This window comes from Periplaneta americana, chromosome 2 (genome assembly GCF_040183065.1).
Source record: "Periplaneta americana isolate PAMFEO1 chromosome 2, P.americana_PAMFEO1_priV1, whole genome shotgun sequence".
In the NCBI taxonomy this organism is placed as follows: Eukaryota; Metazoa; Arthropoda; class Insecta; order Blattodea; family Blattidae; genus Periplaneta; species Periplaneta americana.
The window spans coordinates 117235832-117253467 of record NC_091118.1 but is presented as its reverse complement, the minus strand read 5'-3'; the positions used below and the strand labels follow the sequence as shown (position 1 = coordinate 117253467).

At 38.7% G+C, this 17636-nt stretch overlaps 1 protein-coding gene across 3 annotated transcripts in view; it reads right to left on the bottom strand.

Moving 5' to 3' along the window:
* Nucleotides 1–1038: 1038 nt before the first annotated feature.
* l(3)mbn (lethal (3) malignant blood neoplasm) overlaps nucleotides 1039–17636 on the bottom strand; it is a 143887-nt gene continuing 127289 nt past the window's right edge. For 2 of the 3 annotated variants that reach the window (XM_069818381.1, XM_069818383.1), the window contains exons 2-4: nucleotides 12351–12471; nucleotides 8266–8397; nucleotides 1039–3008 (exon numbers count right to left, since the gene is read on the bottom strand). In XM_069818381.1, the coding sequence (XP_069674482.1) occupies nucleotides 1402–3008; nucleotides 8266–8397; nucleotides 12351–12471 (1860 nt within the window). In that variant the 3' untranslated portion in view covers nucleotides 1039–1401. The remainder of the gene's footprint in view (nucleotides 3009–8265; nucleotides 8398–12350; nucleotides 12472–17636) is intronic. The other variant, XM_069818382.1, reaches the window with a different exon arrangement.

The window sequence follows — 17636 nt, the reverse complement described above, 5'->3', positions numbered from 1 at the left end:
AATGATAAATTGAATCAACGTGAATGTGTAAATCAAATCTACAAATTCTAATTTTCAGGGAGGAAGAATCAACAGTAACCCACACCGTATGGAAGCGTCTCGACAGACGAGCGAATAGGAAAACCTGAAGAAATTTCCAAGCAGGCCCGAATGTTGTAAGGTGGCAGACCCTCCAACTAGCTTTCCTTGCTTAGTGCTCTTACCCGACCTAGGGAGATTATTATTACTATATTCCCCAAAGACAAAGCCAGCTTGATAACAGATGACAACCGAAGTAACAAACAAGGACAAAGTGAAGTATGGACGGTGGGAAAAATTAAAAAGAAAAGAATAATTGAGTCATCAGCTATGAGGTTACTATTTTCAGTAACAAGATATTCTTCATTACATCACAAAATGAGTTAAAATAAAAAGACGGGTTGGAAATGTAGAAATGTAAAGAAAATTGCGAGAAAATATAGTAGGCATGCATTGGAAAGACTAATATAGAACGAATTAATAATACCAGGTTACCAAAAATCATGCCTGAATGATATCAAACTACAACAAGAGATATTGGAAGATATGGAAGATTCTGGAAAGATGACTGATTGATAGAGACGGAACGAACTATATAGGTACAAACCTTGAAAGATGATAATTTTCCAAGACTAAGCTTAAATTTTGTGATCTCTTTAAAGAAATAATAAGACTATTGTTTTATACTCTCAATTTTTTCACTCTGATGTCTTGCCATTATGTTCTCTCGATAATGTTCTACATTGCTAACCACGGTCTAATCGTTATTTAAAATGTGTTTGCCAGTAACGCTTCTTTGTGTACAGCCTCCACGACTATATAATATTGTAGATAGTATATTGTAATAAAACTCAGTTTATTCAATAATTTTCACTTACCTCATCCATGGAAGAGACTTCTCGTTGAAATATTTACTTGTTGATACCTATCTCTCGAACGATAAATATGTAACAAAGTCAAATGTCCCAGAAGATGTATTAACATGAAGCAAAAGTATTACATTTTGCAATCCTCATGATGTAGGATAAACCATGTAAAATGTTGAAGTTTTTATTTTACCAAAATTAATCAGTTGTTTGACAAAGTCCTGCAATATGGACATATGTGTTACACAATAACAAATAACAGTAAATTGTAACATTGAGTTGTACAAGTTGGAATACAAGCGAATCGCTACCATATGCATATCAACAAATGGCAGCAATACTTGTGTATTTTCTGCTCGTTGAATAGGCGATTCTATTGGTAGAGAGTATGACTGAAGTTAGTTTGTAATAAAATTGATTGGTCGGTGTCTCCCTCGAACTCATTGTATTCGAATTTTGAACTTATTTTGATTCACCGACATAAGAACGGTCTATCAGCTGTCTGTTGTGGATATTACTATCTCTTGTAGAACCACTCGAAAGCGTAGCCCCTGAGTCCGTAATTCTTCTCCGACTCTTCTTTGGGTGTATCCGGAGAATCTGGGCCCAGAGCCATGAACGTGACGTTGGGCTGGTAGCCGAACTCGTTCGCCACGTAGTCTACGCGCCGGCTTATGCCATCTCTGCCATTTGCAAAGTAGCCGCCCTTCTTGTCGCCGTTGCGGTATCCCTCTTCGTGGTGACCGTGAAAGCCGACTGTGTAGTTGAAACGGTACAGCAGTTTTAGTACGTCCGCTTCCGTGATGCCGTTCGGCAAGCCTGGACGCTCCACGCCAAGTGGGACCAATCCGCCTACTGGGGTAGGTGCACTAGTCCCCCGAGGAGGAGAGGCACCCCCGAATGGGCTACTAGATACAGTTGTGCCTCCAGAAGGAGAAACACCTCCTAATGGTCTGGCAGGTACATTCGTTCCCCCAGGAGGAGAAGCACCCCCGAATGGACTGGCAGGTAAACTCGTTCCCCCAGGAGGAGAAGCACCTCCTAATGGTCTGGCAGGTACATTCGTTCCCCCAGGAGGAGAAGCACCCCCGAATGGACTGGCAGGTACATTTATTCCTCCAGGAGGAGAAGCACCTCCGAATGGACTGGCAGGTACACTCGTTCCTCCAGGAGGAGAAGCACCTCCGAATGGACTGGCAGGTACATTTGTTCCTCCAGGAGGAGAAGCACCTCCGAATGGACTGGCAGGTACATTTATTCCTCCAGGAGGAGAAGCACCTCCGAATGGACTGGCAGGTACACTCGTTCCTCCAGGAGGAGAAGCACCTCCGAATGGACTGGCAGGTGCACTTGTTCCTCTAGGAGGCGAGGCACCACCAAATGGACTGGCAGGTACACTAGTTCCTCCAGGGGGAGTAGAACCACCGAATGGACTAGCAGGAACATTTGAACCTCCAGGAGGAGAAGCTCCTCCGAATGGACTGGCAGGAGCACGTGTGCCTCCAGGGGGAGAAGCACTTCCGAATGAATTTGCAGGAGTATTTGTACTACCAGGGGGAGAGACACCTCCGAATGGTCTGGCAGGTGCGCTTGTCCCTCCAGGAGGAGAAGCACCACCGAATGGTCTGGCAGGTGCGCTTGTTCCTCCAGGAGGAGATGCACCTCCTATTGGGCTAGCAGGTGTATTGAACCCTCCAGAGGGAGATGCTCCGCCAAATGGTCTAGTAGCTGGGCTTGTTCCTGCTGGGGGAGAAGCTCCTCCGAACGGACTGGCAGGTGCGTTTATCCCTCCAGGAGGAGAAGACCCTCCAAACGAACTAATAGGTGCATTTATTCCTCCAGGAGGAGATGCTCCTCCGACTGGCTGTGGTTTGTGTGTAGTGGGCACTGGCACCTTGCAGGACCCACAGCCATTGTTATACTGTGGCTTGCGGGTTGTGGACGGTGTCACTGCGACACTGAAGACTGGCTGCGCCGGTTGGTTAGGTGTCGGTGATTGCGCAGGTGGTCTGAGAGCTTGTGGCTGCGCTGGTGGTACAGGTGTTGGTGGTTGTGCCGGTGATCTAGGCGTCGGTGGTTGCGTCGCAGGTTTTGATGTCGTCGGCTTCAGTGCGCTGCCCGGAGCTGTAAAATCGAATATAATGTGTATACTAAACCCATCACACTAGATTATGCGGTCTTTGCTGTGCTGACGAATATAAAGCTCTTAAACTATGTACATTTTACTAAATGGGACATCATCTTTCGTTGTTAGCATATTATATTTCCACTTTTATTACCTATCAGATTATATGATTTTGTAAAGTTTCAGCTCATATAATATAAATATTATTCAATTAATCAAATATTACAGCATTTCCTTCATACGTCTTAATTATGACCCCTTTCTCTAAATGAATTATTAAAATGTACCAATGTTGAAATAATATCAATGTTCTGAAATTCTTAATTTAAGAGTGGAATATGAAATTTCAAATATTTCTTACATTAACGTTTTTATTCACACAAATTCTGGACTTCTGTAAAATAACTCTCAGATTTGAAAGATCTTCAACAAATCTTATATTTGAGTAAATATATTTTACTCCAAAATGTGTAGATCTACACTTAAGAAGTTTGATACTGTAATATTGAGATCAGCATATAGATAGATTTCAGGGCTCTTATTGAAGTGCGTCGCATTAATAAAATACTGATCTTTAGTACTGTAAGTATGTATATAGTGTTAAGTTCTCGTCTGGATTTACCAAACCCAGGACAGCTCTGGATAATATTATTACACATCTGAACTGTATTAGTTTTGAAGTATCCTATTAATTACATAGCCTACAAGTTTCATTATTATACCTTATTACACGTTAGTGACATTACAGATAAGTTAGGAAAATACGTTAAAGTCCTGACATTTCCAGCCTTGCTTTACCACGGCGAAATCTACGTTCCAGTACAAAGTAATGTAATAAAATCTAAGCAACTGAGGTGCAATTCTTACACAGAATAGCATTCTATTCAAAACTGGATTAAATAAGAAAGAAGACATAAGAAATTAATTATACATAAATTAAATAAACGGAGTAGGCTACATGCAAAATACAGGATTTCCGAGAATGAATAGTGGGGTTTTACGAGTTTGTGAAGCATGTATTATGTTTAATAGATTGGAGGTGCTTGTAATAAATTCAGTACTCAAACGTTACCAGTACCAGTACGACAAGCGAAATTCAGTTTCAGCCCACACTCTGACAAGAACATGTGGCGTAATCCATATGATTACGTTCCGATTCTTCGTTTTAAATGATCAAGATTCTCAATTCTTTCACTGTAGATCTCATTCGTGACATATCCCCAAAGGTAAAAGTCCAATGCAGGATGACCCGAACTTCTAGCGGGCCATGGGATGGGTCCATTTCTGCCAATCCATCGGTCTGGAAATCGATGATTTAACTCTTCTTTGCCAAAAGGGGCTGTGCTCCATCTTGTTGAAAGATGATTTGCAACTCCATTTCCATTTGCTCGATTTGAGGAAATAGGAAATTCTGTAGCATGTCCATGTATGCAATGGAGTTGATGTTTTTTCAACAAAAAAGAATGGGTCAAAAATCTTGTTGTGCATTATGCCGCACCAAACGTTGACCTTAGGAGCATCTCGAATGTGTTCGTGGATTTTCCGAGCCCAAAATTATACAATTGTGCCGATTAACACAACCATTTACATGGAACGTGTCCTCATCGAAGAAGAGGATATTCTCTAGAAATTCTAGTTCATCATCAATTCTTTCTGGCATGATAGCAGCGAATTCAGCCATAAGCAACTTATCCCGTGGTTTTATTACATGCAAGAGTTGAATTTTATAGGGATGTTATTCCAATCTCTTTCGCATGACGTTGTGCACTGTTGACTTAGGAATAACTAACTGTAGACTACGGCGTGGAACGGACTTCTGAGGACTCTGAACACAGGACAGGGGTAGACTACACCGGAGACACAGATAGTCTACAAGTTTTATGCGTAAACACGTCGCTGATGGAATTGCTGTTAAGGTAAACGTCATCAGTTACAATCAACATCTCTTCTTTCCAGATACACTGAAAACCCGGTATATCTTTGTGCTGTGCTGGAACTGCTGGGAGTAGCACTTCGTATGCATTGCAAGTAAATCTGTCGGTTGCTGTAGTAACTATTGTGCTCTATCGTTTGCTACCCATTGCTTATACTCCAGCTCACATTTGTGCTGCATGTCTCTTCGCTCAAATTTACTCACGAATTTTTCCAATTTAACTTGTCGACTGCTGATTGTTGCTCAATCAGAATTACAGCCTGGTTCGTTACAAATGTTTGACACCACTTCGAACGCTCTATCACTTCGCATTCTCGTGTTACACTTCCTCGACTGCAGCGTATCCCGCCAATTCGTGACCCAAATTCCTCCCTCCCGCGTATCGATAGATGATGTTACCCGCTACTATTCTAAGTCACGTTGGATACAATGATTCTTCGTCTGTCGAGTGCCGTTTACTTCATTACAATTTGTCGTGTAATGTAGAAATTGCAGGCCCTACAAGACTGCCTGAAAACGTTTTGATCACAAACACTTTAAACAGATTATAGAAATCTTAGCAATGCTCAAAACAAAAGAGGAATTACGAGCACTACATTGTAATTGCATTACTAAACACTGTGGCAGTCACTCTGGCAATACCATTAGAGGGTGTGATATTTATTAAAGTTAAAAAACCATCAGATCTTCTGGCGCATCCAGTATATACTATACATAATATGTAATATTATATTATATGTAAATATTTGCGTGTGTATGTATGTGTCAAATTGTAGATTATCGCAAGAACTGGATAGCAGCAGATCACTTTAAAGTAAGCGAGATCAGGACAGCAAGATATGTGAAGGCAGAACATACAAAAGTCTAGAATAGTATGAATTAAAAAGAGGAGAAGAAGAAAACGAGTAAGAAGAGAACTCGAAATAGTACATTACGATACAAGGTTGGAAAGAGCTTTTTACAAAATCGAGGAAAAGTTTGTAATGCACTTTACAAACTTGTATATTACAGTATTTTTTGCACGATAGTATATTTTGAAAATAATATTTTTAAAAATATTAATATAGGCCTACAGTACCTATGCACGTTAGACTATGAACAGTTGACTGCTTCTCAGCAAGAAGATTGTCATAGGTGTCGGTAGATGGCAGAAGTAGTTTTAATTACAACCCTAGAGCAGTTATTTGTAATATTTCAACATTGTACAACAGTCATCGGCAGAATTTTAATCACGATGACATCAGGCAATGTAATCAGCAATACACATGACGTCGCATGGTTGTGGATAGGTGGAGGGCCCGCTCAGACATCAGTGGCGTGCAGCCATCACAAACTACATATTTACTGTACCGTAACTTTCAAGGTGCCACAGAATTCTAAGTTTATGTCGTAAGCAGCCAATCTCAAGATAGCGAATAAACTTTCATCTTTCAGCCGCGACCTTTGTTATGATTTTGCAAGTTTCAATTTTGAGAAAAAAATATATATATATTCGCAACTGTAAGTGGAACCAAACATAGCCGCTATATTGGCGGCAAGTATAACCTAAGGGAAGCACATTTTTCCATAGACAGAATTTGAAAGAAATTTAAACCACACATGTCTTTGCACCGCGTTTGTAAATATGTATCACTTGTAAATCAGTTACTACTTGCTGCATTCCTGGCTTAACCTTGTTTATGTCTATGGTCAAAGGACTCGCAAAAAGTAAGAAATCATTTGCAATATTTTAAAAATCACCGAATCTCCGTTGTTGAAATTCTCTTTTTAGATTTAGATGAGCGTAATTATTTAAATTTGATTCAGAAATATCAGAAAGAGATTGTAAGCATGGGAAATGATGGAACTGTTTTCCCGCGTATTTGATTTCCATATATATATCATTGTAATGAATGATCGCATCATATCGTACATATCTACTACGTTTTGCTATTGCCCTTCGTACTGCAATTTGGATTTAAAATATTCATAAATACCTGTGATCTTCTGATGCTCTTTATGACATAGGCTACATTATAATGACGTTTAATATTGTGTTGATAAATGCCCTTTAAATCTTTCTGAGAACAATAAACATATACTATTGTTTCCTTAAGCGCAAGAAAAATACGTCTCCTCCCACTCTACTTTAAATACACGTTTCCTATCATTGGACAAAGCCATGTTTAACTAACTGTATGTTAAACCACTAGTAGATACTTGTACAATGTACCTGCAAAGGGTTGGTTGGGAGGGGGGATGTGTATTCCTTGCCTGCCCCTGCAACGTCACATTCAGCGTATTCCGAATCTCACCGGTCCGGTGGCATCAATGACGTCACGTTGCAGCGAAATAAGGAACAAAACTGCTGGAAGAATCGATGACTGTCATGGCGACTGTACAAGTTGTTGTCTGTGCTACGCTAGCAAAATTTGGCGAAATTTTCGTACTCCCATGACGTTCAAAGAAAAGATAGCATAAACAATTTATTTCTTGAACAAGTAGTAATAACTGGTCCGTTGACATGTTCGCTCATAAGCCATTAACATTGTTTTTACGTTGTGCTCATTACAAACAATACAGCAGAACTAAAGCAGAACACACCGCCATGACACAACAGTGCACGATGTCATTCGTCTGCTAATTCCCGCCCTATACAAGAACCAATCAGATTCACTGATGGCGGCTGATGGAGACTGCCAACACCTCTGCAAGTTGATGGCACCGGTGCGACACCGGTAGAGCATCAATGACGTCATCGGGGGAATTCGGAACACCGTGATGCCATCGGATTGCTCACCCGGTGAGATTCGGAATATGCTCTTTGTAACAGGCATCGCCATGACATTTCTGCCGACGGCTGTTGTACAATATTGTACTCATCTAGGTTGACAACTCTGAATTCAGTAAAATCAACTTCCATTAGTGGCGGCCGTTTGTTGTAACGACGATAAAACACACTATAGTGCAAAAATGGAGGTTTCAGTTTCTTCACGGCTACATTTAATTCTATATGAATAATTTCAATTTTACTCTTGAATATACGAGGACTTAATCTATTCTTAAAGACATACAGTATAGTGTAGCATTAAATGTAGTGTAGCTGCATGGGACTATTTGCAGTATCGTAGTATCGTGTACCAGGCAGGATTTCTGAGCCGAGTCTGCGCTGAGGAGTGAGTTCGAATTCCGCTTGGGCTGATTACCTGATTGAGTTTTTCCCGAGATTTTCCCCAATTATCAGGTAATCTCATTACGTATCCGTACCCTCGGGCTCATCTCCTTATTAGTAATAGACAGTGCAATTGATACAGCGTCGTTGTATAACCGATTCAGTAACTTACGGAATCCTACTTTGATGTTTTTCATCTTCAGGATTTTGAAGTCACCGTTTTCATCCGTGGCGTACACCGTCACGTGGTAGATGCCGTCCGCAGTGATGAAACCAAACTCTCCCATGATGATGCCATTCTCATCTGCAAAACATAACGTCACACATCAGCTATGAGCATAAATATACATCTGAACGAGGGATATGTATTATAACTTACCAATATATTGTTTTGATGTTCTATTACTTACAAGGGGAAATATAACTTTGGTGCGCAATAATAAAGAAGAAAAAATCTATGTATATTTTCGGTATATGATTTACAAAAATACAATTTTAGCAATAAAATGTTTTCCTTTCATTCTATGCTAATCGAAATACATTACATCTCCGAAACACTCTCTACTAAGAAATACAATGATAAAATCTTTTCGATCCCGAAAATATAAATGGGAATAAGGTAGGAGATCAAGCTGCCAAAGAAACAACATCCGTATCAAACATAAACACAATTATTATGACTTCACACGATGATAAAATACGACCCCGTATCTAAGGCGTATGAAAAGACTTTTGCTGAAACAATATAAATACTGCACACTACATCTGGACTTTACATCCAAATAGTAAACACCATTACGCAGGATTGAATTATACGGATGTCTTCTCAACGCGTTTCTTAAGGCGATGAGATCAATTGAAGAGTCCACTGCAAGAATGATGGATGTCATTTGGAATACATTTTGCAGGAGAAGCAATTGAAAGTTTGAAATGCATAGTCCTCAAAGCTTAACTGTGATTTTCCGATCATTACTGGACAATGACTATCAGTATTAATGCCATATAACTCTCTACGTACATTCTATATGCCTTAAGCTATGCATTGACAGTCTTGATTCGTTTTCGACAAGAAAGTGACATCCATCATTCTTGCAGTGGACTCTTCAATTCTTACAGCTCGCGCAAGGGAACGATTACCGAAAAACAGTGGTGGCGTTACTGTCTGTTTTGACGTGTGTATGTAGGCACACCGAGGGAGCGATAGGTGCGGGCCGATGGAAGTACTGCCTCTTCCAAGAAGATGAACAAATGGGGACATCGCCTGTGGAAATGAAGATCGTAGCAAGAGAAAAATTCGAAGCGAATTAAACGAGCAACATTATATTTACGAATAAAATAATGATACTTTGAGAGAAGAACGCTCCATCACTACATAATAAAATAAACGCACTTTGAACAAGACACGTATTCACATGCAGTAGAACTGAAACTAAAACCGTAATATAACTATCACAATGAAAGACTGATTCTATCGATGTCGTTTCTCTTCCGACTGTACTCTTGAACATCATTCAAGTTAACTTGTGATCTTTCCTGTCGCCCACTCTTCATTATCGAATTGTTTCGTTCGAATTCCTGTCGTCGGTAATCCCTGCTTGCGAGACCTATACCACTAGAATCAGAATTAATAATACAAAACTGACTCCTCAGTATCTTCTACTCAAAGATCATGTTCCAGATTATAGACCTACTACATACAATGCCAGCCTTATCAACAAGCACATCATAACCGAGTATACTTCTCATTACTACTAGACAAAACACTAGAACCGCTAAATACAGAAGGAAAAAGAGAGAGAGAGAAACGCTAGTTATTGTGCAGAATTAGATAAACTTTTGATGCTATAAACTAAATTTCTTTGAAAAATTATCGTAGTGTGTACCAAAATACTAGATTACTAATTAAAATGAAGTAATGTAATGTATACTTTGACTTTTTGGCTTTGGCTTTACAGGGTCAGTGAAACACCAGGAGAAAAGAAAAAACGCAATTACATACAAATCAGTATTTACAAAATTTTGAAAGAGGTATCAGCTGGACCTATTACATCTAACATTAGAAGATCAGGAGGAATAAAAAAGCAGCACTCTGAAGTACTCACTTCTACACCCATGAAGAAAACGTTTGAGGCTAAAAAACAGAAGAAACTGTCTCAGAAAAAAGAAAAGAAATACGATCCTAAAAGGTCTGCTGCGAAGAGATCTGATGCAAAGAAAAAACTCCCAAAGAAGTTGTTTGAATCTTCATCAGAGGATAATGATCTAGTCATGTGTGATAACAGTGATGATGAACTGAGAGTGGCAGAAAGAAGTGTTCTCTGTGCAATGATTATGGTATCATGCTGCTGAAAGTGGGTACCTGCAGAGTGTAGTGGTTGTGATAGTGCCAAGGGGTATGAATGTGACTCCTGTCTTAACATGACTGATTAAATTCCGTTCAGAGACCTAAGAAAACTTTTAACTATATCTGTAACTGAAAAAATATAAGACTGTGTTTCATGTAACTTCCTTAAGGCGGATTTGTAGCTAACAAAATATTGTATGCAGTTATTTTGTTTTTTTAAATATAATTTCTATCTTTTTTGAAGAAAGACAGATATAAACATAAGATTTTTAATTTACATATTCATTATAACATTGTTTTTGTGTAATTGCATTTATTGGTACACAAATTGTAACGTAGAAAATATTAAATAAATCATATAATAGGTTGTTCCCTCTAAATTCAATTGTAAATTTCATGATCGTTATTACCGTCATATGCTGGGAATGCCGGTCAATGCAGTGGTCTTTAATTAAGGAATTTATATAAAAATTAGCAACTGTTTATAAACTGTAAATAGAGGCAGTTGAAAGTGGATAGTTCAACAGTTCTAATGCCTTCACTAAAATTCAAATTGGATTATTAGTTGTCTGATACAGTCACATTTTGCTTAGGTGACCGCCATTGTCTGCATCTCCCTACCCCAGTTAAATTTTACTATTGCAGATGATATATGAAATGAGGAGGAGATGGAGAGCGTTGGTGAAATGATAGAAGGAAACGGGAATACCCTGAGAAAAACTCTCTGCAACATCTGTTTGTTTACCGCAAATTCCATCACGACTTGGCCAGGGATCGAACCCAGTCCGCCAGGATGGAAGACCAGCGAGCCATAGACGCGGCTGTAATGTGTACTAGAACAGTCGGATATTTATATCAAATTTAAATGTTACAATCTAAAATAAACTGTAGTCGTTATAAGATCATGCAATCAAGAGACTATAAATAAGATAAATCTGTCATGATGGAAGAACATGCCCATCCTAATTGTCAGAAAGCTGTTTCCTTACACCCGTTATGAACAGTGCTGTCCTCAGACGATCTGAGAAGAGCGACACGTACTTTTCTTTTATACAAACGTAGTCATTTGTCGTTCTTTCAAACCATTTCCAAGTACAATTCAAACAGCTGTATGTTCACATCCATTTAAAATTGTACACATATTATATCAACTTTCTTAGTCAGAATAGTCCATAGTACTATCCCCTAAAATATTCAGTATTTCTCCTGTATTACTCCGTATATTGCATGGTGAAAGAGTGGAAAAGCGACAGCTAACAATCCAAGTCACTAAAACTAGTAATATCATTAAGTCCCACCACGAATTCTAGTGAATCGTACAAAGAACAATACCACATGCAATTAGCCATCTAAACCTCAAAAATGAAACTAGTCGAAGAAGTCGAGAAAATACGAGAACTAAGCACAGGTGACATTTATTCAGTATTATTCTTACCACGACCTACGATGTCCTTGCTGCAACTAGAATACTGAAAGTAAGTTTATGGAAATACAGGTCTTCGGAATGTGGTGATGTGGTCTGTCTTTCCTTCTTTCCATATTTATAAGACTGTTTAAGACGATTTTAAGAATTTATAGTCGACCAGAACTGACATTTTATATAAATGAATTAAGGGAAACAAAGATAAAAATAGTTAACTGATGAAAGTTAAAACAGACTCTTAATGAGAAAGCTTGACCTATGTCATTATATTCGACAATAATAACAACAATATCATTAATAATAATAATAATAATAATAATAGCCTATGTACTGTACATGTTACCTTCCTGAAATTTCCCATTATCGGTGGTGAATAATTATGCTGAACAGACGAGTAGTTACGAAATTTTGCACATGGTGGGTGTAGAACAATATTTCATTACAAGCATTCCTATAACAGTAACGGAACAAAGGTGACTAGTAGGTTAACCTTTTTTCTCATGACGATGCTGGTAACCCTCGATGTTGAAGCCAAACTCGTAGGGACGGTCTTCGTCGTCGATCGCGATAACAGTCAGCACGCCAACCGCCAGCACCAGCATCTGCAACACCTGACAGTGGCAAAAATTATAATGAAGTACCTACTGAAAATATAAAAATATTGCTATATTGAATTATCGCGCGGTAGTCTCGCGGTTAAGGCGTAACGCTGCAAGCCGTAAGATCGCGGGTTCGATTCCCGATAGGGTCATGGACTTTCTCCATTGAGCTAATTATTCCGGCCGAACTATGGTTCTGGGGTTTTGAATTGAATTTAATTTCGTGAGGGAGGCATACGATGCAGCATTGTAACCTTTCAAGATCTATTGCGCTAACCCTGAAGCTATGCGCAGTCCCAACACACACGACTGACTACAGTGTAGTCACTACACTAAGATTCGCTGAGTAACCAGGTTTCAGACAAGCAACCCCACTCGATCCTCGGCCAGGTCTCTTCGTGCGATGCTGTGCAATGATAACGGAATGGACAAATTTTAATGGAACGACGTAGATATCTAATATTAGAATCCCGAAAAAAAAACCAACAAGTGTCAGTATGGATATTGTACGAGTAATGTAAAATCCCAGGCCTCATCGGGACTCGAACTCGGACCATCTGTATGACAGACTGAAGATCTGGTCACTCAGCCACCACAGGGGATAGGCACTGGGGTTTACTCAGAAGTCAGCCTCTAACAGAAATGAGTAAGTTACCAGAGGTATTTTCTTGGGGTAGATTAGTGCCGATTGTCTGTAAATCATAACAGTTATTGTTCTAAGAGTATATTAAGTATTATACTACATTATTATTCCACTTTGGGCACTTTCGACCATTGATGTAAGAACACATGCTAGAACTCATGTGTCGCGTGCTCCCCGCCAAGGTGAAATAGCTGTCTAAGATGACGTAAATAAGACAGGTTTCGAACTCCGAATAATGGCTTCTTACAGATGAGAGATTTAGCCTCTTGCCACTATGTGGGATTCCATGGCCTGAAATGGGGATGACTTCTATACAGAATTATTCTCAGGCAACTATTTTGTTTGTTAATACATGAAGTCTTTTCTACTATCCTTTACTCATTTTCATTGGGTATGCAGCAGTTTTGTGAAAAAATTTGAAATATTTAAGTAAAATTAATGATAAATATAGTATTACTCGACCAAGGTGAGTGGAGCCGCGGGCGTAATGTGAACTATCGCGATACGGCTCCGGGCTGCAGGACTCCATTGGCCTTGGTCGAGTAATAGACTACTTTTGGTCCAGCAGCAGGGTTCTTAACTTGTCGTTATTCGTCCCGACTCTACGAGCAGCTCATAGATGTCGCTAGTGCCGAGAAGCGTAGACCACTTAGTTCGTCACAGACTATTCAGAGTGGACCACGGGCGCGAGTCCACTTACACTCAGAGTGAATGGTGATGAAGAATTGTTGGGATATCAAAGGAACTCCGGAGTATTCTGAGAAAATCCTGTTTTGCCCAAACCACGTGCTTGCCCAATAAATTCAGGATAGAGGGAATTTTGACTCCGGGCCCTCTGGTTTATAAGCTCAGCACTCCAACATATGCTGAGCCACCGTGGCGGTCTTAATGATAAATATTTTAGAGATTATTATTATTATTATTATTATTGTTATTATTATTATTATTATCCTATAGGGTTAGGGCGAATTCTGGCGTTACATCAATTTTTTTTAGAAATGTTACGCATTTTCAGTCTACACCAGCTGATCATGCTATGGTTCGCTCAGTAGCTAGTTCCGAACCAGGCAACCCCACTCGCCCCTAGACCAGTCCCTTCCGGGTGTCGCCACCATTCTATGGGGGAATGCTAAGAATAAGAATGGGATGAAGATCGGACGTATTGACTTAAATGCCTAACTTGGGAAAGCGAGAGAATCCCAGGAAAAACTACAACTGCAACCGGGACTCAAACTCGGACCGCCTGCGTCAGTGATGTCAAAGCAAGCGCATTTTTCTGACCTTGACGTCGTGCGCGGGCATCAAGCGCTAGGTATGGAAGGAGGAAGGATTATGTATATGAATAACCAGCCTGATAGATTAAGAAAACAGTGGTGCACAAACTTCAAACGAAACGTGAAATTTTATGTCGTTATTTTTATATGGCTTCTTTCTGTTTGATATTTTATTTATTGTCTGTAAAACAAAAGTACTAACACCAATTGCTTAATATTGCAGTTGTATTTTAAATGTTAATAACATAATAAAGAGTTAAGAAGGAATATTCACATAAATTCCATAGTAGTAAAATTATACTATACTATGTAAATGAAACACATCATTCATGAAGAAAGCGATATTCCAAAGAAAGAGATTGAGTATGACATGGTAAGTTGGAATTGATATGGATGGTATCTTTAGCCTTATAAAAGTAATCAATAAACTAATCAAAACAATCTTATAGTACAAAGCAAAGTTATCTAGGTACTGTATATGTTTTAAGTGTAACTAATATTACATAACAAAACTCTTATCGCATTAAGCTTTAAGGTGATACTGGTGCGTAACTTCCTATCATCAGAATATTAAATTATTTTCTCGGAATCTGCTGAAGCTATAGAGCTGACGTTTTTACAACACATGGGCACATATCTTTTGCTTATGATGTAACAGTAGTTGCTTTGTTAATTCATTTCTTTACAAACTTTTCCATGCGAATAGTTCCAAAAATTTCAATATACTATCTTTAGTATTACATATTTACGATATATTAGATTTACGAAAACATTGTTTCAATACCTGTAAGGCCACTAAACAAACATCTGAAAATTTAATTTTTCTGTAAAAAAGTTGAGAAAATATTCATTTTGAATAAAAAAGTAAACTTGTGAAAAATGAGCATTAAAATTAAAACTTACATTCTTATAATGCACTTATTCTTCTCAGACAAATATAAAAATTATCATGGATACAGTTTTATTAAGTTCTCTTCCCATTATCCATTGAATCAGTGCTGGTCATCCCTGTATATAGCTCGACCAAGCGGCATTTATGCTACCTCTTTCGTCTCTCTCTTTCCTTTCTGTTGTAAAGCGCTCAGGCTCTTCTGAGCTCTAAAGCGCGCGCTTGCCCATATGGCCATCAGTTGACATGACTGGCCTGCGTTACAGGCTGATGGTCTAGACGACGCAACACCGAACTAATTAATGTATTGGAGATAATGCATAGCCTATCCCCTTCGTGGCATAAAGAAGGACTATTCATAGCTTTATACTCGAAGGAAAGTAAGTCATGAAGGTCGGTAATGTGGCCTAATGAGAGAATAATTCATGTAGAGATTCTGGCCTGACATCACTCATTTCATCACCTGTGTAACTCATAGAGTTCTCGACAGTGGATGGATTGCTATGTTATGTGTCTTTAAACTCAGTGTTTTATCTTGAGCATCAGCAGAAATTCTTCAAATGTTCTTTTATTCTTTTCAAAACTCGTTTCGCGTGCTGAGTCAGTCGAAAATCTAACGGATTAAAGCTTTCAGACTTACACTGACATAGCCCTACACAGTTAGATAGAAATATGGAGAGCTTGACATGTGATTAATGGATTTGCTATTTATTCAACTTCGTATTTGTAAATGTAATGAATTGTCATTCATTTAAAACATTGTTACTCGTTTCAAAGGTCATTTGTCCCAATGAGTATTATATTAATGACATTACTCAGCATGGTTCAGCTCATTAATTTACGTTGGGTATAAATTTCCCTCTAGTTTTTTTTTCTAAATATGAAGCATTTATTAACAGCTGACGAGAGTTCTTGTGAGCCTCTCCCATCTTACATGGTAGCTGAGGGCATGTCTTGCAAGAATCACTTCCTTATTATCCTATTAATTTAGAGACGCGCATTGTACAGTATGATGTTTGTTACTGTTACGCTCTCGTACCAAATTACCAATGGAGTGCAAGAATCCTTTGAATTTTAACCAATCAGAGCCATCTGTCACTGCAATGTTGTAGATTTCATATTGCCAGTTTTGTTTAGACGCTTATGATTCTCATATGTTTCAACATACAAATCAGTAGCGTTGTGATTTTTGTGTACTATCATTAAGCAAAATAGTAGGCCTACTCGTATGCAGTGCTGTCATGGAGGTCATACGGAGCCATACATCGTACCTACAAATTTTTTAATTACTCGTATGGGGAAAAGAAAATTTTGTCTGTACGGAGCCATACGGCATATGAGTGCCTTAAGTTTTGTACGCGGAGATCTGTACAGATCTTAGATCATCTCTTGCTGTTCCTAATGAATTTTGTTTTATGTTCATAAACAAAAATTGTCCACTTCTCCAGCACTGGAATCTAGAATTATATAAAATAATGGTTGAAAAGCAAGAAGTGCTGCAAATACACACTCCAAGATTCATCGAGACAAGTGTGCTTCTACGGTGGGGCTACATGGTGTATTCTTTAAATCCAGCTTGTTGTACAATTAAAATGTAAAGCAAAACAATTTCTTTACTTCTTCTTTAATATTAAAAAAATCATTAAATTATAGTCGAAGAGATAGAAAGAGGAGAGTAAAATATATTTCAAGGGAGAAAACAAGGGGTGGGGCGTCTGGCCAAGAGAAAAAATACCATGACAGCACTGCTCGTATGTATGTACGTAAATAGGTAGTAAATATAGATCATACGATTAGATGAGAACACTGTAAACAGAATACGCTGTAGGATGGGATGTGAAAATATATATATAACAAATATTGTCAAATGGCTATTATAGTCCGCGTCATGTCTGTTAGCACGTGTTTTTATGTAGCACTCCTCTTGTGTTGTCATTTGTTCCTCTTGATTAATACCCCTTCGGCGCAGCTCAGTGCTCATGACTATTTAGAAGAACTCTACAGCGAAATATGTAATTAAATATAAATTCATAAAAAAATATTTAATGTTATATACGTAAACCAAATACTTGAATCGTTTATTTTAGAAAGGGTGGAAGTCGCATTTTTGTGGAAATTATGTTTTGTTAAAAGTATAGGCTACTCTATTAGGGTAGCCGCATTAAGTTTAGAAAGGGCACATTCCTAGCTTGACTCCATTTGTTGCTATGGAGGTTAGATAAATACGTGTATTTGAGAATGAGCATGTAACCTGGATATGTGCCCTTTCTTCATTAAACTGACTAATTCGCGCAAAAGGGTTCTCAAATATGTAGTAAATTAATTCATTAATAATAATCCGTGGCCCTACACCCCGTGAAGGGCCCAGACC